This window comes from Labrus mixtus, chromosome 23 (genome assembly GCF_963584025.1).
Source record: "Labrus mixtus chromosome 23, fLabMix1.1, whole genome shotgun sequence".
Classification (NCBI taxonomy): domain Eukaryota; kingdom Metazoa; phylum Chordata; class Actinopteri; order Labriformes; family Labridae; genus Labrus; species Labrus mixtus.
Genome location: NC_083634.1, coordinates 14,156,833 through 14,183,534, shown reverse-complemented (window position 1 = coordinate 14,183,534; position 26,702 = coordinate 14,156,833). Strand labels below are relative to the sequence as shown.

Sequence of the window (26,702 nt, the reverse complement as noted above, 5' to 3'; positions counted from 1 at the left end):
AGTGTGTTTCTTAAAATAATAGATTAACAGATTTTTGTTTGGTCTGACTGACCGCATAATTACAAAACCATAACATTCCTTTTTTTTCTCTACCATTTTTGTCCTCCTCTTCTAATTCTTTCAGTCTCGCACAGCGTCCCTCCTTATCCACAATCGTCGTTCCACACTTCCTCTACGGACCAGCCATCATTTCACCCGATCAGAGCCCTCCGTCCCCCTAATACTGCATCCCTCCATTCGTCCCCTCATCTTTCCTCTCATCCACCTCATCTTTCCAGTCAACATTATGAGGCAGCAGAAAAGACAACACATCACGTGGTGACCCAGCAAGTGAAAAATGGACTCATCATTCTGAACCAATCGCAGGTACAGTCTGGTGTTTCCTCTATTTTTCACCACAGGAAGCAATTTTAGCTGACATTTCAGGAAGTAAGGTTTCATATTTCCTCTTTCTGAGTTCATGAGTAATTAAGTATCTCTAGAGTTCTCAAGTTTTTAGCATAGACTTTATAAAACATTAATGTAAAGTGATTTCAACCATAGGTTTCTAAGGAAGCGCGGTTAAACCAAAGATGGTGGTCTCCATATTGGAAATCCTGACTCTTACTTTAGCCTCTTGGCAATCAGCTACAAATAGAATAGAATAGAATTACTTTATTGATCCCAAACTGGGAAATTGTGGCGTTACAGCAGCAGGTTATCCAACACACAATATGAGTAAAAAAACACAATGTTAGCAAATCTAAACATAATATAATATTAAATACAAAGTAAATAAGCACTAAAAATATCAAAAATAAGAATGTTAATATATACAACCAGGATTTCACTAAGCATTACTAGTCTTAAATAGGAAGATTAAATATGGAAGATTAAATGTAAATGTGCAAAAACAGAGTAGTAAATGGACAGTATTGACATAAGTTAAAGTGCATGAGTGCAGACATATTATAAGCAGAAACTATACAATGTAACGGCGAGTAGACAGCCAAATGAAGTGAACATGAGTGCAGGGATAATTTGTAAATTTAACATGTGCAGAACAGATTACAGTAAGGAGAGACAGATATTATCATGTGCCCACCTGTCAGTTGAATCATCCAAGACCCTTATTTTGCATTATTATGCAAAAATCTAGAAATAATCAAATTAAGGAGTTATCAAAAAACAAAACATATCTACAGTTTTTACCAATGGAAATGAACTATATAGAGCAAAACATTTTAATTCATACCAAGCTGTAGAGATGTTTATTTCTGCAGTAAAAATGGACATTTAAACATGGGCATTCCTTGGCTTTGGAGTGAGCCTCAAGTTGACAATCAAGGAACTGCAGTTTTTAGTGCTTTGGCTTCATTTTTCCACACCAGGGTTTGAATTAGAATTTATACTCTATTGATCCCGTGAGGGGAAATTTGTTTTTTACACTCTGTCTAGTAAACATGCTACACAAACACAGGCTGAAATACACACACATGCACAAACAGGATCCTATGGACATGCACTAATGGAGAGGTCTCAGAGTGAGGGGGCTGCCCACAGCAGGCGCTCCTGAGCTTGTGGGGGGGTTGGGTGCCTTGCTCAAGGGCACCTCAGCGGTGCTCAGGAGGTGGCCTGGTACCTCTGCAGCTACCAGACCAATTTCCGGACTTGGTCCGTGCTGGGACTTGAACCAGCGACCCTCCGATTCCCAACCCAAGTCCCTACAGACTGAGCTACTGCCGCCCACAGTGTGCCCACAGTGCGCTTGGTTGTGCGCCCACATTTATAATACACCTTTAATTGATGCATAGCCCTTGCTAACATGCATAAAATTGTGAAACCATACGATTTTTTAAAGATTATTTGTCATTTCACTAATTTTTAGTGGTTACTAGTAAGTGGTATCACTTGAACTAACTTTCATTTCTACAACCACCTAAGTAAAGGCTAAATATGCCACTGCTGTATCGTCGCAGTGGCGTTGCCAGGATGGCACATTGACGTCACTCCTCCGTCAAACAAAGCTCATGACACTGGGAAGTGAGGAGGCAACACTCGCTGTAGCTGAGATAAACAGAAGCAGTGGGCGTACACATACATGTTGTTTGTCAAGAAATCACGTCAGCTCAAACTACATATCTGCTTCACAAACCACAGTCTGAGTCTGGGATTTTATTTTTAAACATGTTGAATGGGCTTAGTATGTATATGACACAGATTTGGAGATTGCGATTTACCCTTGATAGACCAAAGCTAAACATGTCATGGACCTATATGTGTTCTAGTAAAGTGAAGAAGTAATGGGTAAATAGAAAATAACTTGTTTTATCAGATGCCTGTGCAGAGGTTTCCAAACTGCAAAAGCATTTGACATTAAAATGGCTTTTATGTGTTTACAGAAACAAGCCTCCAAGGCACACTCTGGAACTCCATTTCCCAGTATCCTTCACTCCACAAGGGATCAGATAAGGGGTCACTACACTCCACGACCCCTGCTCAATCCTGCACGCAGAGGGAAGGGGCTCTACTCCTGCCTGTTGTCCCTCCATCACAGAGAGCAGGAAGCGGCAGCAGATGAGAAGGACGAGTGTGCTGTTTTTCCGTAAGTACGAGACTGAGGCGAAGAATTGCTCGGGTCTCGTTTCAAAATGACTTTCTTATTCATAAGGATGCCTTGAGCAGGTCCAACTTCACTACACATACTGCTTAAACAGTAGGTATTACCTTCTTTCCAGGTATGTCAACGTGGGTCGTGATTTCCAGGCAGAGCTCCCTCCATGTTTTGTAGATGGCAAAGGGTCAGAGGTGTGGTCAGCAGAGGAGGAATCCCTCAGGGAACAGCTGCTCTGGAAACCATGGGGCAAGCTGGATGCCAGTACTGACACACAAGACCAAGGTACATTTCATGCTCAGCTTTCAAACTTTCAAAAACCTTTTGAGTATAATTAGCACATAAGGTGCCATTGAATACTCATGCTTCAGGTAGCACTACAAGCAAATGACACGGTCAAGCTATCTGACAGAAGACGTGTGCATTATTTTAACTGTTATGTTTTGTGTGTTTACATTTGCAGTGGAGAAGCTGTTGTCCATGTGCAGTTCTAGCTGCTTACCAGGAGGGGGCAGCAACACAGAGCTGGCGCTGCACTGTCTGCACTACTGTCGGGAGAACATAAAGGTAAGAAGTGAAAAGGAGTGTTCAGTGCTTTCTTTCTCTCTCTCTCCCCTCCATACATCACGGCTTACTTTCATGCATCGTGACTCGTGACCTTTGTTTCTTTCACCATTTGCACGCCTCATCATCTTCTGCACAGGCCACAATGGAGATGCTGCTGTTCTCACAGCCGCTACCTACAGGAGACTACCACTACTCTGGTAACCTTTTATTTTCCACCTCAGTGAAGAATGTTAGGAATAAAATATTGAAAGCAAGCACAAGTTTGGTGTTTGTCGACAACAGCCAATAGCTGAGTGCGTGTCAGCATATGAGTCAGCAAAGGAGTACATTCCTGCTGTCTGTACAATAGTAGCCTTTGTTGAAGCGTAAACCTCCATCCACTTTCATCACATGCCCCCCCACACCCCCAATCTCTCTCTCTCTTGCTCTCTCTCACACAAACACCTCCCTCTCAGTTTCTTTTGCCACCTTGTGTAATCAAATCCACCAAAAACCATGTGAAGTACAGAGTATACAGTGTTCTGTCCTGTAGAAAAGTGGGGTGTATTTCTGGATACTTTTCTCCAATCTTGGTCCCTGGCATGTAGCAGAAACATCTTTGTGTGTCCTTAACCATATGCGGCGGAGTTGCTGCTTGACTTTACACATTACATTACAGGGTTGCATGTTTTTTTTGCCATCTTATTGTCCTCCTCTCTCTCTGTACTGTAGGTAGTGATTTGTGGTCGGATAGCGAAAAAAAACGTTTCAGCGCAGCGCTGGAAAACTATGGAAAAGACTTCTCGCTCATACAGAAACTGGTACAACTTTTATTCATGCATGGTTTGTTATTTGTGCTGCATTCTTTAAGGATTTGCTTCTCCATGTTTTCTCTTTCTAATCGGGTTTAGCCAAAGCCCCAAGTTCACGCAAATCTATGTTCTGCTGTTGCATCACAACTATTTCTGCAGCTCTACAATGGTGTGTGTGTTTGTGTGTGTGTGTGTGTGTGTGTGTGTGTGTGTGTGTGTGCACATGTGCAGGTGAGGACTAAAACCACATGCCAGTGTGTTGAATTTTACTACCTAAGCAAGAAGCTCCTGGACAAGCAGAAGAAACTGAAGGCAGAGGCGAGCAGAGATGGAGAAATGGAGCAGCAAAAAAGCGTAAGGAACAATTGAAAAAGCAGCTTATGAATCTGTTTCAAATCTTTGTGCCTCTTGTCGAGCTGTCCCAGCTGAACAAAGAACTTTGGCACCCCAATGATGTTTATTTAACTTTGTGTTGTACTATCAGGACGTTCCTTTAGTTCTCATCCTCGTTTTATCGTTGTTGACATTGTCCAGTGGGAAGCTGACTTTCCCATGATGCTCTGTGCGCTCCATGACGTCAGATTATAGAACTGAAACGAACGTAACGGAAAATAAGAAAGTTTTGCCTTGAAGAAGACAAAGTGTCTGGAGTATCCGTGCAGTCATCTGTAATGAGTTAAATGCATTAGATGTTTATCTGGTGTGGAATGCAGCTTAACAAGTCAGTCACAGCAAAGGGGCTTACAATTGGTTCCGTTTTCATAGGTAACGCCCATCTGTCGGCCAGTGGACAGACAGTACGGTCTTCAGGAGGCGGCTCCTGTGCCCTCATTGGCTAGTTTCTTCCCCTGCAAGCTGTGTGGCAAGTGAGTACAGCCAGTCACACAGGATGAAGCTCTAAAACAAATTGTGTTTGACTTCAGGCAAGACAACAGATGGTTTAGATTTTCTAGTCCTTTTTTTTTTTTTAAACTCCAGTCTTTCTCCTTCCTGTTTCCTTAAGAATGTTCTATAAAATCAAGTCTCGCAATGCGCACATGAAGATCCACCGCCAGCCTCAGGAGGACTGGACTGACCGGCGGCTTCAGCAACAGATCCTCACCCAGCGTCTGATTCTGAGTAGTCCCAACAACTTCATCGCCACCCCGGGCGGTGCCCTGCTGCAGCCCCAGCCTCCTCCATGTCTGACCGTTGCCTCCCCTGGCCCACATGGGACGCCAAACAACATCAACAACGCAGACAATGTCCTTAACTCTATATCAAACAGGAACGCCAGTGTCTCAGATCAAAGCGCCGTGGTGACTTATAGCAACACCTCTGATGCAAACTCTCACGTTAGCAATCACTTTCATGGTGCTGACTCAAATCAGGAAGAGTCCACCTCTGTCTTACCTTTCCATCAGTCATGGGGCTCATTTGGACATGGCACTGGCCAAGCTGCCTTTTACTACAACACAGAAGGGAAAGAGGACGTGGGAGATGGGACAGTGGAGGGAAAAGAGGGGATCAACTGGCAGTAGTGTCTAACTTTCCATGAGCATTACTGCCACTGAGGTTACAGACTTAACAGTTCAACTCAAACTAAGTGTATTTGAAACTTTCTGTGCTTTTCACAAACTTATTTTGGAAAATTTTTGTTTTTTTTGTAAATTGATAATTTTTCTGTTATTAATTGTTTTTTGTATATTTAACTGTTTTTCTGCATGCAACATTTGGATCATTTTTTTCAGTCTTTGGTTTGAGCCAGGCTAGTTGCTTCTTCTTCGTTTTTTTTTTTTGTCTTTGTGCTAAGCTAAGCTAACTGTCCGCCAGGCTGTGGCAGTAGGCATGAGCGTGGTTTCCGTCCTCTCGTCAAATGAGGACAAAAGTGTGTATTTTCACAAAACATGAATTGTGTAATCGGGAATTACACAAGCAGATACACATCTGTACAGACAGACACACACTCAGTCTAATGGAACAGTTTGATATAACAACATAATGGGCTAATATTGACCTTTGAGGACCTTCTTGTGCGCCAAAAAACTGACCTGTTGATGGTTAACTACAGTGACTCTCTCTCTCTCTCTCTCTATGTGTGTGTGTGTGTGTGTGTGTGTGTGAAAGATGGGTCCTATATCAGTCATTAAAACATTAATATATATAAGGACAATTAAACTATTTCTAAAAGAAGAAAAAAGATACCCTTTGTGTAAATTAAGGTATTTTAGCTGTTTTTATTCTGAATTCACAGAATACCTGATGAGATCAATTATTTACTTATCTGTCTGGGGCTAAGGTTCATTCTCATGGCGGGTGAGTACTCTTTGGTCCCATATCTTCACGGGTGTTTCTGCCACCATAACAGTGATAAGAGTATTTGTAAAGGTCTGTATATGGCATGGATGTCTGCCCATGTTTATATTATGGACTAAATGTCCTTCAAGGTGTCCTTGTTAAAGACACATGTGTCTATGAGTCAGCAGGTTCTGGGCTCGATGGATGTATGAATATGTGCTTGATTTGCTACATATATGTATCTGCGTGCAGGTATGTTTTTTTTTTTTTGTATGAATAAAACATTTGCCCCTTATAAAAGTCTACAAAAGCCTTTAAACTGGTTCCTGTCTGGGGCTGAAGTCCAACCTGTCTAGCACACATTACCTGCCCTATTTTATCTGTCTGACGACTGTCTTTCTTCACCTTACTTATGTTAAGAGAAGGAGCTCTTTCTTATGAATAAACGTTCTAAAGCAGTGTGGGATTTGTCCTCATCATTATTGTTGGAGGCCAGAGCCATGATAGGCATTAAAACTGTTTGCAATCAGCATTTAATAAAGTCAAATGGGCTTTTAGAGGGTTGACATTTGATTAGGTTTGACAGGTGGATAGTTGTGTGTGGCTGCAGATTTTGTTCTCTATTGTTATGCATTGATATTGTAGGAATCGGAACAGCAGTCAGTCTCGTGCAGAGATGGGAGAGAGAGAGCAGAAGCATGTAGAAAAAGGGGGAGAGTTGAGACTAGACCAATAGGGTGAGGGAAGGGGGGGGGGGGACTGAGGAGAGAATAAACAGAGGAGTCAAAGCAGTGGCCTCATGTATTCATGGGGAACTCTCTGCCAGTTAACTGAGCTCATGTGCCAACACTGGGCCCATCCAACTTTCACTTGTTTGCCATGGCAGTGGTGATAAACAAAAGCAACAATTTCAACTATGTGATATGGTGACAAGTGTCAGTTACAATTAACCAAAGGTAAAAAATGAAGTTATATATAAAGGGTACAGAACTGTTGCTTTATTAATTATATCCTATTAATAGGGGGGGCTTTACAATAGCCAACCCCTGGCTCCGACCCTGCAAGATGGGTTAGCTAAAGATAGAAATTGTATTTCTTTCCCATAATTACTATCTAATTAAATACTGTACATTTAACAGGAAAACAACAGGTGTGACAAATACAATTAATGAGGGCCGAGATTCATTAAACCTGCATTTATGAATGTTTTTGTCTTTTGGAAGAAGAGGAAGCTGCTGACACAGAGATGATCTCACGCCTTCCAGAAAGCTCAAACTACAGTAAAATTAACCAGCATGTACAACAGCAGAGACAAACTCACAAAGCTTCAAGTCCCGACTTTGTAGAAAAATGGAAGAGAAAGAACTTTAATATGACCTTTTAACACCTGACCTGATAATAAAGATTACTCAGAGCAAACGTCCCCCACTCCTCTTCGTCTAAAGAAGAAAGTTGTTAGAACTTGTTTTTCACTCTTTTCACTCAGGTGATAAAATCTCAAGGTTTTATGGCTTATAAGATACTGTACATGTGGGTTATGTGCTGTCATTGACACAGTTAAAGGTTGGAATCTGTCATATAATTGTTGGCGCAGCCTTCACATTATTATTATATTTAATCTGGAACATTCATTCTCTCTCCCTCAGCTGCTAAAAACGTGTTATTAAATCAAGGCAATACAACTCTTTATGAGAGGACGCCAGTGAAAACATAAATAGCTGAGTAGCCCCTACAGAGTTTCTCCCAGACTCATGTACATTCCAGGTAATGCCCGTACAAAGATGTTATCACTGTCTTCAAGAGAGAGGCTTGCTTTAACCACAGAGAACATACAGATCTTTTCCAATCAAGAACAGAATTTGCATGCTAAAAACCATATATCAAATATATACTGCTCCCTTAGGAGAGCAAAAGGTCACTGAATGATCAGTATTTAACCCTGCCAAACGCGCTCTGTAATATCTGTGCACTCTTTTGAGTACACACAATGACAACAACAGAATCTACACTGAGAGTCTGCAACGCAGCGACGGGGCCTCGTAAAAATTCTTTTGGCTAGTTCCAATGTGGCATAGCTACTCCAGCACTTGTGATGCAACACTTTTGGCACGCTGTCATTGGCCCACTTCTGAGCTCCGACTCTCGCTGCTGCAGAAGGAGCTGCGTGAGAGACTTTGAGAGGACGGTGTTAATCACGACCTTTAAAAGTCTGCCGGAGTCCTCTAACAGAGGAAGAGACAATAAGTGTCAGACAGATAAGGAGAGCGCAGTGTGTTTTAAGTTCTTTAAAAAAAATCCGAGTGTATTCGGAAAAAGTAGGTCAAAAATAAAGACACATTTTTGGCTATTTCAATCGCTCCAGAAGTCCAAATGCGATTATAATTTTTTGGTCTCCATGCAGTTTCTGTTTGACTAATTCCTTTTGAAACGTAATTCATTTTTTGCTACGACGTAAACGTGATTGATTTTGAATGCGTGTCATAGGGATGTCAACGACTTCGACTTTGTAATCTTGAACAGATAAGAGAGTTGATAAACTATCGTTTGTGAATGGTTGTGTCTGTTGAGATGCTGAGTTTCATTCTTGCATCACAACATGTAGTTTGTCTTCTTATTTATGACGTAGGGAAGACAGTTGTGCACATTTCTTTACCAGGTTATATGTTCATTGGCTATTAAAATATCAGAACAAATACGTTTCAGGCTGAATTTTCAGCATGGCATTTTCAAATGAAGACGCAGTGTGCATGTGAAGTGCATTTCTTTTGAGAGAAGGCATAGTAGTCTATTGTCCACTTTACAAAGCAGGACTACAAAGCACCATTTTATGAGCCTGCCCTGTAATCCAATCCTTCACTTTTCAGCCTTCCTGCATCAGAGCTTTTTTCTTTCACACTGTGCACCACAACTGATCTCTCCTGTACTCTCTCCTTTCTCCCCTTTCCTCTCGCTCCTCTTTTTAAAGCTACTTGATAGTCTGAGGACTTCACTCGAAACTGAAATGAAGTTATTTCAAGTTAGTCTGATCATTTTGGAGTTAGTGCACAAATCAAGATTAATCAACATGCATGTATTTAATGAAGTCTATAAGAAGAATAAAAAAGTGCTTAGCTGTCATGCACACAACTGGTAGCTACACATCTGTCATTAGCATAGGCCTATTAATGATAAGCAAAATGTATGAAAAAAAAATTAATGTTCTTGATTTTGAAGTCTCAAATGCATTAAGCACATTATTTACATATTATACGTGTTTGTTTTGTGTTGAACCACAAGTTTTTTATCGCAAATTTCCCTATTTGCCTGATTGGTAGGCTAGAGGCTACATTTTTTTTGCATTGACTATAAGATAAACAGAGTAAAGCTATTCATTGAAAAGTCAAAGCATGAGTTCCAAATGAACATTTATGCATCTTTTTTATTACTATTTACTAACAGCAGACATTTAGACTTCATAACCCCCTATATTTACCCTTTGTTGTCATAACCTCATAACAGGAAAACCACAGGTGCGACCAATAGATTCATTAACGAGGCCCCGTTCCCCTTAAACCTAGGCCTACATTCACAGGGTTTTAGTCTTTTGGAACAAAAAGAGAATAGGGAATTATGTTGAAAGCTGTTTAATTTGTCTTCGGGTGTTTGGTAAGTCCATTATTTACGTTTCTATTAGCTCTGTTTTCATCTTTGCTTAGGGATGTTCACTAGCTCTAAACCTAGCCTATGGCTGTTTAACATTTGGTGCGAGGGAATTAGCATTAGCAAGGTAGCCTGTTTTTATTTTCATTTTAAAAAAGTTTGGTTAGCCTATAGCCACTAGTTTATTAATGACAACTTTATTTCTGCTAACACAAATGCCTTGGTGTTGTTTATAAAAAAGCCTATTATGAAGTTTACGTCCTTCTAGCTATTTTTTATTATATTTATTCAGTCTGGCTTTTATATAGTGCTTTATATCAATTGAAATCTTAACATTACTGTATTGTCTTTTTTATCCTACTGCAATTTTAAATATTTTCCTCTTATGTATTTATTTTAATATCTTGTTGCTTTTATGTGTCTTATTTTATTTTATTTTTATACATATTTTTTAATTCTTATTGGTGTTGCATTAGTCTCTCAATGATTTTATAAAGTATTTCTTTGTTAATAACTTTTCTGCACTCTTGTTAAGCACTTTGAACTGCAATTGAATTTGTCTGAAAGGTGCTATATAAATAAAGTTTTATTGATTGATTGAGGGCATGTCATTTGTTAATAATAATATGGATTATTCTTAATGGGGCTTTAAAGTTTTGTTTCATTGTGGCAATTTGCCTTCATTACCTCATATGATTTCCTTTCCTTATCTCGTGTTATGTCCTTACAGTCTATGGTTATGTCTTGTACGCAGAGCTCCGTAGTACGGTGGCTGGGAAGTGCAAAGCAAAATTACAAACGTGAGACAAATTTACATTTTGAAAAACCTTTTTTACATTTTTAGAAAACAAAATTACAAAACCAAAAACACTTATACCAAGAAAAAAAAAACACATTTACAAATGACAGAATCTTGACAAAATGGGAACGTACCAAATGTCGGAAGTGACCCGGAGTGAGGGGGTCATTTTGTTTGTTTTGTTTTGTCGTGGTACATTCCCTTTCCTACGGTGGCTGGGAAGTGCAAAGCAAAATGACAAAGTGTTAAACACTTTCACAAAATGTGAAACAAATTTACATTTTGAAAAACATTTTTACATTTTATGAAACAAAATTACAAAACCAAAAACACTTACCAAGGACAAAACTAATTTACAAGATGTGAAACATTTTTACAATCGCTGAGACAAATTTACAAGAGGCAGAACACTTTTACCAGTCCCCAAACAAATTTACAAACGACAGAATCTTGACGGAAAGGTACGGTGGCTGGGAAGTGGAAAGCAAAATTACAAATGTGAGACAAATTTACATTTTGAAAAACCTTTTTACATTTTTAGAAAACAAAATTACAAAACCAAAACACTTATACCAAGAAAAAAAAAACACATTTACATCTTATAAAACAAATTTACAAACGACAGAATCTTGACAAAATGGGAATGTACCAAACGTCGGAAGTGACCCGGAGTAAGGGGGTCATTTTGTTTGTTTTGTTTTGTCGCGGTACATTCCCTTTCCATCAAGATTCTGTCGCTTGTAAAATTGTTTGGGGACTGGTAAAAGTATCCTGCCTGGGGCGCTGGTGGCGCAGTGGCTAGGGCGGGTGCCCCATGTATGGAGGCTGTAGTCTCAAGCGGGCGGCCCAGGTTCGAGTCTGGCCTGTGGCTCCTTTCCCGCATGTCATTCCCCAATCTCTCTCCCTGGTTTCCAACTCTATCCACTGTCCTATCTCTCAATTAAAGGCACAGAAAGCCCCCCCCCCCAAAAAAAAATGTCTGCCTCTTGTAAATTTGTCTCAGCGATTGTAAAAGTGTTTCACATCTTGTAAATTTGTTTTGTCCTTGGTAAGTGTTTTTGGTTTTGTAATTTTGTTTCATAAAATGTTTTTCAAAATGTAAATTTGTCTCACATTTTGCAAAAGTGTTTAACACTGTTTTGCACTTCCCAGCCTCCGTATATTACATAGTCCCTGGTACTTTAAATCCTGCCGCTCCCTGAGCTCTGACATGCCCTCTTCTGTGATTGGTGCTCAGCTAAGGGGGTGTCTGGTTGCGTCATATCAAAGAGCGGGATGAAAGCTTATGGGGAGGGGAGGGGAGAGGGGTGAGAGAGAAGGGGAGAGAGAGAGAGATTAACAGGGAGTAAGAGGCAGGCGCAGTAGCAGACTCCTATATCCGCCTGACGGAGACGGACGGTGCCAGCTGCTAGCTCAGTTAGCAATAGTACACAGTTAGCAACTAGCCTCAGAGTCCTACCGCCTTTCTCACACATGAGGGACTGTGCAAGAGTGTGTTTGTGTATGACAGCGCGTGTGTCACCTCTTTGAGTGCGCGCTCGGCCGTCCCGAAGTCACTCCGTGTGCTTGTGTGCAGCCTACCTGTGTGTGTGTGTGTGTGTGTGTGTGTGTGTGTGTATAAACCCCCTATCTCCTTTCTCATCCGTGCAGCAGTGTGTGTGTGTCTGTGTTAGGAGGAAAGGAGAAGACGCACACGTAAACACACTGTGACAAGTCCACAGTTTACAGTCGGTGTCCGGTTACTTGACAGAGGGATTCACTGCATCTACTGTCACCGACACAGCACCAGCATGTAAGTACTGACGGGGTAACGGGTGTGCATACGAGTGGTCTGCATCCTGAATGTGTGTGTGTGTGTGTGTGTGTGTGTGTGTGTGTGTGTGTGTGTGCATGTGGCTGTCATTGAGTGCATTTGACATAAAAGCAAACCGAGCTTTCCTCATTTTGCTTACAACCTTCCTTGCATGTGTGCTCTAACGTGGACAGAAACGACGTCTGAAGTTCAGTGAGTCCAGCTGTCAACGCCACACAAGTGACTCGAGGAAGAACTCAAACCCAACGGGGGAAAAAAACTTGTTTTTGTAGGTTGCCTAAATGTCGACATCTGTCTGATAGTGTAACTGTGCAAGTTTTCGCATTGACTGAAGTGTTCAAATGGAAACTGAAGCTCCTCATTGCAATAGTTTCCAAAAGTCCACTGTGTGCTTCTTACCCACACATTGGATGGTGGGGTGCAATAAAACACTGTGTGTGTGTGTGGGGGGGCTCCTCAAGGATGGGTGTATTTATTTGCAATTAATAAGAATTTGAAGTAACACAGAAGGGACTACATTTCCCACTGTGTCTCTATAAGTGGGAAGAAATGCCTGTTTACATGTTGGAACTTGTACATTGCACAACATGCTTATTTTATGTGAGCTGTACACCAAATGTGCTTGTGTGTAATGGCCTCATTTTTTTGTCACCGATTGTACTTTTTGCAGAAATTTGATCTCCGCCCTTTGACCTTTGTACATGCATGCGTGTGTGTGTGTGTGTAGTGTCAGATTCATTTGAGTGCACGCAGTGTGTTCATCCTCAGAGCAACCTGTACTCTTGATTTGAAGAGCTGTACATGCAGAACAGCAGTCCCATTCCAGAGCTGAGGAGGCTCAGTGTGAGCTGTGCCGTGATCAAACCAAGGACATTTATCTTACAAAGTCCGACGCAGAACTTTAAAACCTAATGCAGGGGAGTGGTCAGAAACATTCATCACTGTAGTAGCCTTGTGTGTTTGATAGTCACTGGTTGTATCCGAATTACAAAGTACCTACTCAATCTGTCAGTAGGCAGTAGGCGGTACATACTATCTGTGCTGTATACTGTTAGTACCTACTATTCAGTAGGCGGATATTTGTTCCTACTTCATCTGATTCATTCAGTATGGAAGTGACGTCATTTACGTTTCCTGAACCGGCCGCATCCACCTGTTTTTTAGTTTTTTTTGTTTAGCGTTATTCAAGAAGAGTAATGCACACATAGAGTCAGGTAAACAAAAAACAATATCACAATGTAAATCAAGTAAAAGACAAATTAAATAACTAAATAACATACAGTACATAAAGACAAGTACAAATGAAAGACAGTAATATACAGAATATAAAGTAAAATAAACCAATAAAGACACATTTAAATAGTGAAATCATGATTTAAATAGAGGGGGAAAGGTTTTATAATAATGCAGACATTTGTTATATTTTCTGTTGTTAATTAAAAGTAGTGATTTCAGACGGGACTTTAACTCTAGATTGAAAAATTGATTCAATTAATCCACGCTCGTTTGTTTTGATTTGGAGGCGGACGTGACGTGGGTGGTAAAATACAATTCATTTCCTGAAAGCACGCATCCGATCCATTCTGCATGAAACCCGGAAGTTAGTATCCATACTGAAATGTTCAGTATCCCGAGGTGGACACAAAAAATGCCTACTGAATGACCACGAGGGTTCAGTATACTGAAATACCTACTGAAAAGTACTGCATACTGAACTGTGGCTATTCGGAAAGGGCCACAGATTCATCTTTGTTATACTTGTTGCAATAATGCAGGAACAATTTTTAAATGCTTGAGGCCACATCTGTTATAGCTTAATGACAAACATGCAGATATTTAAATGCTTCATTTTTCATGTACTGTAAATTGAGTGAGTGTGTGTATATATGTATATAATGCAGCCTTTGTAGTCTTCTCAAAGTTTCCGACTTTGATCCTCAAAAATAACCATTGTGTTCTTCAACTTTGTTACAAAGGCCATTTCACTGCTGTGTTCAGTTACTAAAGAGACTGAGAGCTGTTGTGATTGCTACAGTGAGAGGAAGAGGAAGTTTGCTATAAAGTCGTCATGTAGTCCTATCTGAATGATCAAAGTCACCTCAGACATTACGACATGCTACTCTTTCTGTTAATGGTACTTTGGGCTCAACTAGCATCAGCATTTTGCAACTGTTGTTCAGTTTAGTTAAGTAGGCTGGGACTGCAGGTAGTCCAGGGATGGTCAGAGTATATCACATTTCTGCAAGAAAAGTAAAAATAATCATTTTCACATCTAAATCTATATCTATAAAAAAACACAAATGAGTTATTTTCTATATTTTTAAACAGTTTTAGATACTCCAGCAACATTGATTTCAATGCATTATTATTATATTGTGCAATGTCAGATTAAAAATGTACCACCCTTCCTGAGCCATTCATCCTGCAGGAGGAACTGCAGACATGCGCAGTAGAACAGTCTAACGCCGACACGATCTGATCATGTGTACATGATGTGTACTGATCCAAACAACGATTTCTTTCCAAATAAACCGGATTGGATCAGCCTCTTCAGGCCCTTGAGGCCCACCCGAAACGCTGTGCCTGCTTGTCGGCTCAAAGTGTTCCTTCTTGTTGTGAGGATTCACATGAAATGAAAAGTGAATACAAAGGGTACCTTCTCAAAAATCTCTTTTGCATCCTGCCAACAGAGGCGCCAAGAAGGAAACAGCTGCAAGAGTTAAGTAACGTCGAAAGTGTAATCTGTGGGACCATTGGTAAAACAGTAAACAATGAAAGGAGAACCAGTGACGAGCATAAACTTGTAGTACCCTGCAGTCATTCTTCATTTACAAATGACCGTTTGAGAGGGAAGTCCAAGAGACTATTCCTTTGTTATTCTTCTTCTCAGGTAGTTTTTGAAGTATAGTCAGTCAGTATATGTGTAGTTTCCATTTTGTAATACCTAAAGGTGAAGTGATTCTGACAAATCAAATGTTCCATGGGGCACCTGCAATCAACCTTTTTTTTTTAACTTTTAGTTGACATTCCCCTCAACCTCACAGCAATTTCCTTTGAATCTATTCCCTTAAAGCTGCTACTGTTACAGGCAAAAAGACATTTGACATGCTCTCAGAATTACGTAAAACCTTGTACCATGCAGACTGTAGCAGCAGGAGGCTGGAGCATTTTGTTGATACAGCTGGGTAGGAGGACAGAGAAAGTCAAGAGCAAAACTCACCAGTGTGATTTGACATAAACAGTGTCAGTTTCCCACAACTGGAACTTTGCTATAGACTACAGCTCAGTTTATGTCTGCTTATGTAGAGGAACATCAGGTTAGAGTTTAAATGTGAGTTACAGGGGGAATGTGCTCTGTCTTTTCATTTCATATCTTCTATACAGGTAGTTCAATGTCTAGGCCCAAGGGTTCTTTTCCAGGTCCTGAGGATTTCCTTTTAGACTTTTTCCCAGACTGCTTGGGGATCGGAACCCATGATCTAGCTTTCCACACCAATAAGCTGCCACTTCCTCGTTTTAAGTGCAGTCACAACCGTTTGTTTTGTCCACAAATACTGCAACTAAGTAACCTTGTTCTTGCTCGCAGAATGTGTTGCTCTGACTTAGGGAGCATTTAGACCTTTTTGCATAAAATTACCTTTTTGTTTCCATTCAGCTGTGCGTATTGTTTCATTTTCTGTGATTTTCTTTGAACAAGAACTTGAAGACAGCCGTGTTGTGGTAGGACACAAGCTATTTTTCACTTTCTCATTTCACGTGTTCGAACAGCTCAGATTCAGTATGAGCTGAGGTTACTCACAGTCATCCGTTACCTGGTAATGGGCTGGTAGGGCAGAGGAGGACACTGCTGATGTGGAAAGGAGGAAGGAAGAGAGTGTGGATGAATGCACACCTGTTTTCTATTCTAGGTTGTTTACTCATCATGTCCACTGACAAATCACACCTTTCAGTTTATGCAAGATTCTAAAGGATTTCACATCATTTCCATTTTAACATTGAACTCTTTTGCAACCAGTGTACTTGGATTTATGTGTGCCAGTGTGGGGCAGTCTGTGGTTGAAACATGTTGTGACTAGACCTCTGTGCCTCTGGGTGTCTCTTCAGCTTAACCCTGTCTGACCCACCAGTGGGCTCATACACAAGTGTCACCGTGTGGCTGATACACAAGAAAGCAAGAGTCATTCTTTTAATGCTTCAGTGGCTTTTCAAAAGAACGGTCTTGACGAAACAATTAAACAAAGTGTGAATATAATGCAATTTAAAAAAAATGTACAAAAGATATATCTTTGAAAAGTACAGAAATGAGGAAGGGGAATGTAAATCTCACAGCTGTTAATGGCGCCTGTTCATTTTGTGTTTGTTTTTGTTTTGTTCTGTTTTTCTTAATAGCTCGATTGGAGTATTTATTTTGTATTGTCCGTTTAGTTTATTGGATTTTGCATTTGTTAATGGTGAAGAATGGGGGTAGGACTTGACAAGCCTGGGCTTCTTCCTATCCCTTTTTGAACGAGTCAATGTGTATTATATTGAAATTGGCTTTTTTAAAAATTTTTTTTTATATATATACAGATTTTTATTTTTTTTCCATTCGTTTATTCATTTTCATCTATTTTTAATCGTTTGAAATAAAGAAAGAAAAGTATCCATATTTGGCATTCAAGTGTTTCAATACACGTCATATACTGTAGAGCATGGAGAAAAAGGATCCGGTGTGATATACCTTTTTGACTCCAACGTTTTCTGTTGGAGTCCCTGTCTCTTTCATGTGAGCCGATTGTTCCCTTGTTTGATTTATTTTCTCTCTCAGCCCTAATTTTAGTGACCAACTCAGCAAGGGTTGTCAAAACTCAAATACAAATGTTTCAAGGGCTGTTTTATGTTTTGAACCATATTATCCTATTCAGTCCTATTCTTTGGGAAGCATGTGTTTTTTTTAAAGGTCACAAAGGAATCAATAGTCCCCTTGGTGAGTGTCAGTCTTCTTATCTTTTATGGTGAAATCCCATACAGGATATCAGTGCCTTTGCCCGTTTAGAGACCACTGATTAGTTTGGTATTGGCTTCAAAGGATGAAAAGGAAGTTTTTTTTTTTTTTGTAGGTTATTGCCCAAGTGCAGGCAGATAGCCATGTGTGTGCATGTGCCTCATGGTCTGCATGTTATTAGAGCAAAGTTAATGCTAGTTTTGTGTGTTTGTGTGTCACCGTCTCTGGCTGTGTACGTCAAAAACAGAACAGAACTTTGATCTGGGAGAAGTTAATGTATGAACCAGAAATCGGCTTTTGTTCTTTTAAGCAGCCCAACGCGCAGAGATTGTGACCAGTAGGCTTTAACTTTCGACCCTTTTTAAAGGGGAGTGTCTGATGTTTGTCATGCTTTAACTGTGATTTGACTGATACCCTCTGACTGAGGATAGTTTGGGTTATTGATAAACTTGGCTGTGACAGTACTTGTGCTTTATGTTGTTTGTTCCACTGTCTGCCTTCCACCAAACACGTACAGAGTGTTTGTCAATCAGACAACATGCAGAGAGTCTTTTTGGCTCTCAAACTGTAATTTAATTCAGTGTTCCTCTTTGTGGTTGATGTTAATGTTAGCGTTGAGGTTGGGAGGAGTTGTTGCAGTAAAACCATATTGGACAAGTTCAACATGCTTTGCCTGTGAAGAAAACAGTCAAATAGTGTGTTTTATTTCCAACCTATGACTGACCCAGATTTGTACGACATTATGTTTGATCAAAGTTACTTAGATTATACGAGTTATTAGTTGACATGACTGGCTCTGTTCATCATTTCAAATGTAAAAGGTTAAACTGAAAACAGCCAATCAGAGAGCCCGTGATGATTGAAAGATATTGATTGTACATTACCTGATGCTGTAGTTGGGCTTGTTGTTACTGTGCAGACATTAAAGTCGATATTGGTAGCAGTAATTAACAATGCATTCCTTGTTGACTGTTGTGCCAATAGAGTTTTGCAACATGAAGTTTATTGCATTTTCACTCGGAGTAGTAATTGATTTTGAAGCAAACTGATGATGTGCAGTTCCACACGTGATACTGGTGTGTTGTGTGACTTTACCAGAATCATCTCAGAGCATAAGGACTGAACAGTTTTGACTGTTGATTATCGATGGAGAGAGATTTCTAATGTTTGTTTTTGTGAAGAAACCACAACATATTTTAACCTTTTTTTTAAATTTCTGGTCCTAATGACTAAACCTGAATAACTCAAACATCATGCATCATGCGGTATGTTGCATCATCCTGCTCTCCACACTGCAGAGAAAGTCAACAACCATAGTTGTGTGAGTTGTTTGCCTCATGGATAACATGCCTGCTTCTTGTTTCTCAATGTAATTATTTAGCTAGTATACAGTCTATAAATGAATGCTGAGAGGATATGCCTTGTCACTCCTGATGTATCTTCACTTCATGTACCATTTATACATTGTGTTCTTAATTCCAAATTCCTCCAGTCATTACCAGTAGACAGTAAGACTAAACATGTATTGCTTTCTAGTAAGTTTAAAAAAAAATTCAAGTGGGTAGAAAGTGTAGTCAAAAGCTTCTTTTCTTTTGGAAAACTATAAGGCAAGGACGTAAAATACAAATCAGTTTTTTCTGTGTAGAATTCACCAGAGAGAAAAGTAGATATGCAATGTGACATTGAGGCCCGAAACCAAAATTATCCTCAAGCACCGAGTGTCCCAACCATTTCACATTCCTTTCATACTACAATGTAGCCTTGATTTCCTCATTTCAGCAATGCGACACAGTACCAGCTACTCGCTGTAGTGTGTTCTGATGTTTGCTTGATCTTTATAGAGGGACGTAAAGAAAGGAAGACAGGGTTGAGTGAGTTACATTGCAGAACTGTAAAATAGTCATTTAAAAAAAAACATTTTTGAAGGCAGAAGATGACTGTGACAATAACAACAGATGGACAAAGCTGCAGATTGAGAAACATATTTTTTCTTGTTTAAAAGCTTTTGTCTCCCTAGATCTAACTACTATTCAATACTTTTACCTAATCTGAGTATAGCGTAACTTTGTCTCAAGGACTAATTTGTAATAATGAAATTAAAACTGCTGGACTAAAGATAACAATACAACTAACAGTAATTAGAAAATGCAGTTCCTGGAGAAATAGTGCTGTGAATGCTGCATGCTGATAAGCTGCTAATGCTGTGTCTGAGACAGGTGCATAGTATGGCAATTAAAGGTACTGAAGACACTTGTGGTATACTCCTAATGCTGCGTCTGAGACAGGTGCATAGTATGAGTGATGTATGAAAGATTGACTGGACTGTGGAAAAACTTGTGCTGAATTGCTAATGCTGCATCTTGAAGAGCTGAGGCTGAACTCCTGTGTTTAATGTGCAAGCAGCTGAAGGATGAATGATCAACGTAATGAAGACTGAGTTGAAGGGGATGAGGAGGAAAGATGACAAACCTTGTATAATGCTGTTAAGTGTGATCATGTCTGGCCTGGTTAGCTCCTCTGGATCGGCTGTGGTGAAGGTAACTGCTGTTTAAGTACTGGGTAACTTGCTGATTTCAGTGGGATTAGTCAGATCACTGTCTCAAACATCAGTCAGTGTACCAAGCCTGTGACTGCTATCATCGAACGGTCCACACCCTAAGCACCACGGGGCTTTGATAAAGCAGTCATGTTTGAAGTCAGGATTGTGGCCAAGGCAGCGGTGTAGAAAAGTCCTCTCTTCTGATGTCCTCCCGAAATCTCTGCCAAAAAAATAACACTGGAGTAAAGGGAGCAGCTTTCTGTGACCAATCTACTGGCCAAAATGTACATTATATCGCTGTTTTAACACAAGCAGAACACGATTACCTATGTTTTGATGTGCTTTTCTGTGTATGTGGAGTTACAGTTGTGGCCTGACTTTGCATTTTTTTCAAGAAGGCGACCAAGATATGTTCATGAGCTTCCCCTCCCTGTTTGATGACATCACGTTCTCTGAGCATTCCTTGAAATACACACTAATGTAACGGTCTTTTGAAGGGCTGGAAAAACGAAAAATTAACTTTGAAAGGTTCCTGTTTGAATACTATGAAAAAGATGAATCATACTGACAAAGCCCAAAGGGTCCGAGTGGAATATTGTAGAAGTGGAATGAAGTTTCTGTGAGAACTTTTGGCTGACTTGCAGAGGCTTGAAGGAGGTGTGATCATTTTCTAAAAAAAAAAAAGTTGTGATTTTGAAGGCTCTCCCTCTCATTTCAATGTGCAGAGTTTCACAGAAGTTGCATATTTCTGAAATTATGAGTGAGAAAAGTCATAGCCTTTCAGCAAATACAGCAATTAAGCTGTCTGATGTCTAGAAAGGTGATGTATAAGTTCAGTCCATTGGAACATTTACTGCTGATTCACACTGCCCACATAAGCAGTGCAGAACCTCTTCATCGTCATGAGACATTGAAGCAGTGCAGGCCAAGTGCAGCTCATGCACTTTAAATCTTATTAGCAATATCAATGTCTGTATCTGTAGAATGATGTCACAGGCATGAATAAAACAAGTAGAACCCTTCCCAGGGCATTTCTTTCGGTAAATAAAGTCACCATGGCTTCTTACTGGAGTCCCTGTAAAGTGTATTTAAAAAATAAATTGTCGTCGTAAATCTCAAAAGTATAGCATGTTCATGAGACAAATAATATCAGGTAACAGGCAGTAGCTGTTCTGGTGTGATCTCCCCCTTTCTCTTAGTTGTTTTTACAGAAACCATAACCTTAAACCCCGAAAAGCAGACATTTAAAACCTAACCGGATAAGGCAAACAGACATTGAAGCGTGATTCTTATATTTCTTTGCATATACTAATTATTATTTGAGCAGACGCCTCTTCTGTGTTCCCTGTGTGGAATAATCTTAACGACATTTACTAAGGTGTGCAATATGGAAAAAAAATGCAATGCAAGAAGTAGTTAAATATTTACAACTCAATAGTTGGCACCGTCAGGTAAAGGGGTCACCGGCACCAAATGTGTCTTTCCCTGCATTCTTTTCAATTTTTACATTCAAATATGTGCAATTTCTGAAACATTATATCATGCTCTAGTCCTGTACCTTACTTTGTTTCTTTTAAATGTATTCTAGTGTTCATCAGGCACATTTTCACACCATGGTAAATACATGAATTTGAAAGCCTGAGGAGAAGCCCTGCAGAATTCCTCCACATGTTGCTTATACAAGTAGTGTTCATGAAGCCTGCTTTTCTGTGAATAATCCTACGCACACCCCTACAAAGGCATGAAATAAAGGGGAATTACACACTTTATTGTTAAATCTAAGAAATAACACAAGTAACATATCTATGTATCTTACTATCTGGAGACTTAAAGATCATACGGTATAGAAATGTTTAAGGTTAATGTCGGACACAGATTACATTTGACCAGTTTTTCCTGTCTGTCAGCTACGTTTGTCCTGGTTCTCTTGTCTTGTTATCTCTACCCTTTCAGGCTTTGTGAAACTGTATCTGTTTCAGAGTGACAGTCTGTGTCTTTTGTGTAGCAACGGTATACTGTTTCAGGCTCCTTACAGACAGTCTGAAGGTGTCCATTGATGGTGCGGAAGCCGTTTTCCATTGGTTCTTGATTTGATTCTTCAAAGTTTATTTTTGTGCATTAACTTAGACACGGGGAACAGTTGTTCTCACAGACTTTGCTTCATGATCTAGTTCCCTTAGAATGTGGACACACTGCTTTCTGCATAGGTGACACATATTCTTTGAAGTTTGTTACTTAAAAAAAGATCTATTCAGCACAGCTACAAAAAAGCAACCGCTCCTCATGGATAAACAAAGACAAAAGCAAAAAGAGGCACATAGGACAGAGCAAATAAAACAAAACAACAAAAGCATGCTCTTGTTGGATTCCATATTATACTGTGAGTTAGGAAAAAACCAACCGGTTATAGGTCACAGTGTGTCTCATTGGTCTAAGGCAGTATTAATACATGGTTTCTGTACATAAATGAAGAGTAGACATATGTTTGCATAAACTTATACAAGTAGAATAACACTTTAGGTTGTCTTTGATAACTAAAACAAGAATGGTTGTCACATTTCATCAAAGGTTACAGAACTGAGACGGACACTATATCGGGCCCTCTCCATAAGTAACAGATTGGTCATTTCTTGATGCCATTTTAAAACAAAAGAAGGTAGATCTCCTGGAAGTGTAGAGATACGAAATATAAGATGTTCCTCTTTGCAACAACCATGCCATATTGTGATGTCCTTTTGTTGTACGTGGGACAAATTTAGTAGATGTCGGTTCTGACAAAAATGGCTGTGAAAGGAGACGATGGGAGTGATATACATCAGAGAAGCAATTAAAAAAATACCTGAACAGAACTTATTTAATTTGGGGGAAAGACCAGAATAGTCGGCCGAAAGCTGATTGACTCTTTGAACAGGTCAGTAAAAAGAGTGCCATTTGGTGAGGAATAATGAAGCCTGTGAAGTATTTTAAATTGAATTAGTTGGTGTCTGGAGTTTACGGAACAAATATAAATGTTTTTAAGGTATGGTTTCCCGGGATTCATGGTCAACTGTCAAACAAAGATCCTTTCCCCATGCCTTCTTTAGGTTGTTTGTGGAAAAACGGGTTTTGTGCTATGAAAAGATCTACAAATCTGGAGCCTAATCGTCTTGAGTCAGGACTCTTCTGTTCGTCGAATTTGAGTCATTTAGTTGCATATAGTTTACTTTTGTCTCTGAATGTATTTGATGTCCATGACAATATTTCCCAGTATCTGACCCAGTGCTCGGTGACAGGTGAATTAAGCTGTGCTGTTATTTGAATTCATATGCTATCTTTTATGTCATTGTTCTGTTGGGTATAGACAGACTGCAGGTTATTATATGTAAGTCAATGCAGGACCTTGATATCTTCTTATTTCACCTTCATCTAGTGAAACCATTACACAGTTTGTGTTTTGTGAAAATGCCAGCCCATGTTGTCATCAGTAACAAGTTAACCTCAATGTGTGAATATATCCAGACAGATATGTTAGGTATGGTTTAACACAGCGTTGCATTCTTGGATTTCCTAAAGATGCCACTTTGGATGCTGGTTATGATCCCCATTGACTGCAACGATGCTGTTTGACCACAGTGGGGCAGCAAAGTACTTCAACAGAGATGTAAGCTTGTAGTCAGACCAGAAGAAGAAGCTTTCCTCTCTGCAGTCTTGAGGCTCACTGGGGAAACTGGTAGCTCAACTGGTGGAGCTGTTTGTTCCAGTGAAAGAGACACTTACGCCTACCATTTAATCAAGGAGGTAGTTGTTGACTTTTTACCCCTTTATGTATAGATTAATGTTCTAATTTGTGTACCTGTGCCATTACCATTACATTGTTGGTAAGTGTATCTTTGTATTGGAAAGGCATGCTCCATTTAAGAACCCGTATGAGTTTGCACCGTGTGGTTGTTGAGCTTGAAGTCTTTAACCTATAGGACGGGGAGAGCAGTATTTCAGTATTTGCCGTCTCGTGGACAAAATTGGTTTGCAGATGAAACACAAATACCGGTATAAGTTAGTTTTCTTCTTCACTTCATAAAACCCCCACGTTTTTGAGGTTTTTATGTTTGAATCTGAAGTTTCTGGTTTAGAAAAGCAATGAGGTGACTACCCGTTTTAATTAATTAAAAAGCGAAAACATTCCAAAGTCATTGAGCTTAATGAGGTACACCTGAAGCTGACTGGAGGCCTCTAGGAAGAGCAGCAGCTGAGTGGCTTCCAAACTCGCACTTTCCTTTTAATACACATTTAATATCTTTTGGAAGAAGTTTGTAGAATAATCTTTTTAGTTAGTTTGATTTGATCAACTTATCTTTTCAGTCTTTCATGTTAACTCTCATAAGTGGGGCCACTGGTGTCACATTGGTAATGAAAAATACAGCTTTTGGAATAATCGTGAAATGCTGCTAAATATTAATACGACACCAATTAGAAATTTCTGAGAAATGATCAGTGTTGAAAGGCAAACATAACCCATGGCATCAACTTATTAAGCCCTGCCGCTTGAGTAGATTTAATCAATCTAAAAAGGTCTCCCATCTCGTGTTTAATCATTTCCAAACCATTATCATCCTCTCATCAGTTTCCTTAGAGCTTCTTTTTCTCAAGATAAATTTAACTGAGCACACGATCACTACATTCACTTTGAGGAGCTTTTCCTGTAGGTTTTGGATGACTTCTATGAACATGGTTTACATACTTGACTAATTTTCTGTTTAGTTATTCTCAACCATTGTGATTTTTTAAAAAAAATTTTAAAAGATGGAGAATCTTGGCGGCATACAGTTGGTAGAGCAGGTGCCCCATGTGCAGAGGCCGCAGTCTTTCTCACACTGGTTGCAGGTTCAACTCCTGGTCTTGAAGCGGTTTGGTGCACGTCATCCCCCACTCGCTCTCTCTCTCCACATTTTCTGTCTCTCTACAACTTTCCTATCAAGCGAAGGCAAAGAATCCTTAAAAAATAGTAAATAAAAAAAGATGGAGGATATCATGTCACTGAAATGCTCAAACCTTTTTGTGTGTGTGTGTGTGTTTGCAAGAATCTGGAAAAAAAAACACCCAACAATCAATGTCTTTCTCTTGCTGATATTTCGGCTCTGTCCCCTCTTCCCTCCATTTATTGATTTAAGTTTAAGATTCATCGAGATGCTGTGTTTTAAACACTTCCCTTTCTTTTGCTTTTAGGATGTTGAGGTACGCTGTAGTCCGGGGAGGACTCGGCCTGTTGGCCCTGAGGAGGACATGTGTCGTCTCCCGGTTCACCCACACGTCCCCTCAGAGCGAGTATCGACCAATCAAGAAAGTCATGGTGGCCAACAGAGGTGAGAACACATCCGCATCCCGACAGTACTATTTCACCACAGAATAGAGGTAATTCAGATAGCACTATTAAATTAAATACAGTTTAATGCCGTTTCATTTATAATGTAAGAGAAAAGTTATGACACTTATGATCTCCCTCAGGCAAAGAACAGACTCTGAATATTTAATGGCCAACATTTAGTTTGCCTTGTCACACATTTTATATTTAAGCACACATTGTATGTGGGTGATTGTACAAGCTAGTTTTGTTTGCTTAAATCCAAAAGCATGGAAACTGAAATGTAACTGTACTTTTGAAACAAGAAGCAACTGCATATTTGTTATTGTCCAAAAAGAAAGAAGTCCAACAACATCAAATGTATATGTTTTGCTTTCTAAGCTCCAGTACTAGAAATCCTCATGAGTGATTGAGAGTGAGAATGAGATATGAATGGGTATATAATTACAGAGAAGCACATATTTTCCTGAACAACAAGCATTCACTGGTATGGTTTTTACTGCGGCATAAACACAATACTTCGAATCCCCTCCTGTTAATGCTAATGCTGTCCAGAGAGGCAGTCAATGTGCAATTAGAGCACTCTGTCAGCTGACGCACAGGATGTGAGTGACAAATAAATGTATTCATGCATATTATCCTAATTGCTTTTTGGGCCACCCATTATTTTGATTCCATTTATTCCAAGTGCTACATTGCTTCATTTGACTCGGTGTTTCATAGTTTCAGGTTGATTGTTGAGGTTTAAAATGCAACCTAATGCTGGACCTGTGCATGCCTTCTGCTGCAAATAAGAAGTCTGCACACATGCATGCATACATTCATGGCTAGCCTTCCATAGAGGCTTTATTTAACCGCCTTAATCCATCAAATTGATTCAAATAGATTGTGTTCACTGACACACACACACACACAGAGCAGGACTTTCCGTCAATCTCCTTCCTCCACATCGGCGTGACGTGATCTCAACACCACATTAGATCACGTTCATCACACAGGAGCGCGCTGGACCCTGCTCGGCTTCATTGTGTGTGTGTGTATGTGAAAAGGAGAGAGTCTGGACCATCATATCGTATCAGCCCAGATTCCACTCAACCAAGCACATCTCCTCCCTGCCGATGCGTTTCTGCTCTATCACTAATATTCGCCTTTCCTTTTCTTTCCCTTCTGTTCTCCTCTCCTCCCTCCCTTTGCCTCCCCTGTCTTTTCCGGCACTTGTCAGATTTGATTTTCCTCTGAGCCACTTGTTTATCTTTGTTTTTGCCCCATGTGACAGTGTTCCTTTTTTTTTTTTGCTCTCCTTTTTTTCATTCTTTCCTCTTTTCTGGTTTTCCCCCTCCACTGGTTTTCATGTCTCTTTTC

General features: G+C 39.8%; 2 protein-coding genes across 7 annotated transcripts in view; both read left to right on the top strand.

The window, feature by feature from the left end:
- Window positions 1-26,702, top strand: part of si:dkey-19b23.10 (uncharacterized) — a 54,313-nt gene that overhangs the window by 13,303 nt on the left and 14,308 nt on the right. For 3 of the 4 annotated variants that reach the window (XM_061031027.1, XM_061031025.1, XM_061031028.1), the window contains exons 3-11: window positions 125-366; window positions 2,382-2,584; window positions 2,718-2,878; window positions 3,057-3,160; window positions 3,297-3,357; window positions 3,872-3,960; window positions 4,183-4,305; window positions 4,717-4,817; window positions 4,955-6,688. In XM_061031027.1, coding sequence (XP_060887010.1) covers window positions 125-366; window positions 2,382-2,584; window positions 2,718-2,878; window positions 3,057-3,160; window positions 3,297-3,357; window positions 3,872-3,960; window positions 4,183-4,305; window positions 4,717-4,817; window positions 4,955-5,471 — 1,601 coding nt within the window. In that variant the 3' untranslated portion in view covers window positions 5,472-6,688. Of the gene's footprint in view, window positions 1-124; window positions 367-2,381; window positions 2,585-2,717; window positions 2,879-3,056; window positions 3,161-3,296; window positions 3,358-3,871; window positions 3,961-4,182; window positions 4,306-4,716; window positions 4,818-4,954; window positions 6,689-26,702 lie in introns of those variants that run through there. The other variant, XR_009666747.1, reaches the window with a different exon arrangement.
- Window positions 12,001-26,702, top strand: part of LOC132958292 (pyruvate carboxylase, mitochondrial-like) — a 275,195-nt gene continuing 260,493 nt past the window's right edge. The window contains exons 1-2 of one of the 3 annotated variants that reach the window (XM_061031022.1): window positions 12,001-12,458; window positions 25,205-25,341. In XM_061031022.1, the coding sequence (XP_060887005.1) occupies window positions 12,457-12,458; window positions 25,205-25,341 (139 nt within the window). In that variant the 5' untranslated portion in view covers window positions 12,001-12,456. Of the gene's footprint in view, window positions 12,459-12,619; window positions 12,699-23,697; window positions 23,780-25,204; window positions 25,342-26,702 lie in introns of those variants that run through there. The other 2 variants (XM_061031024.1, XM_061031023.1) reach the window with 2 other exon arrangements.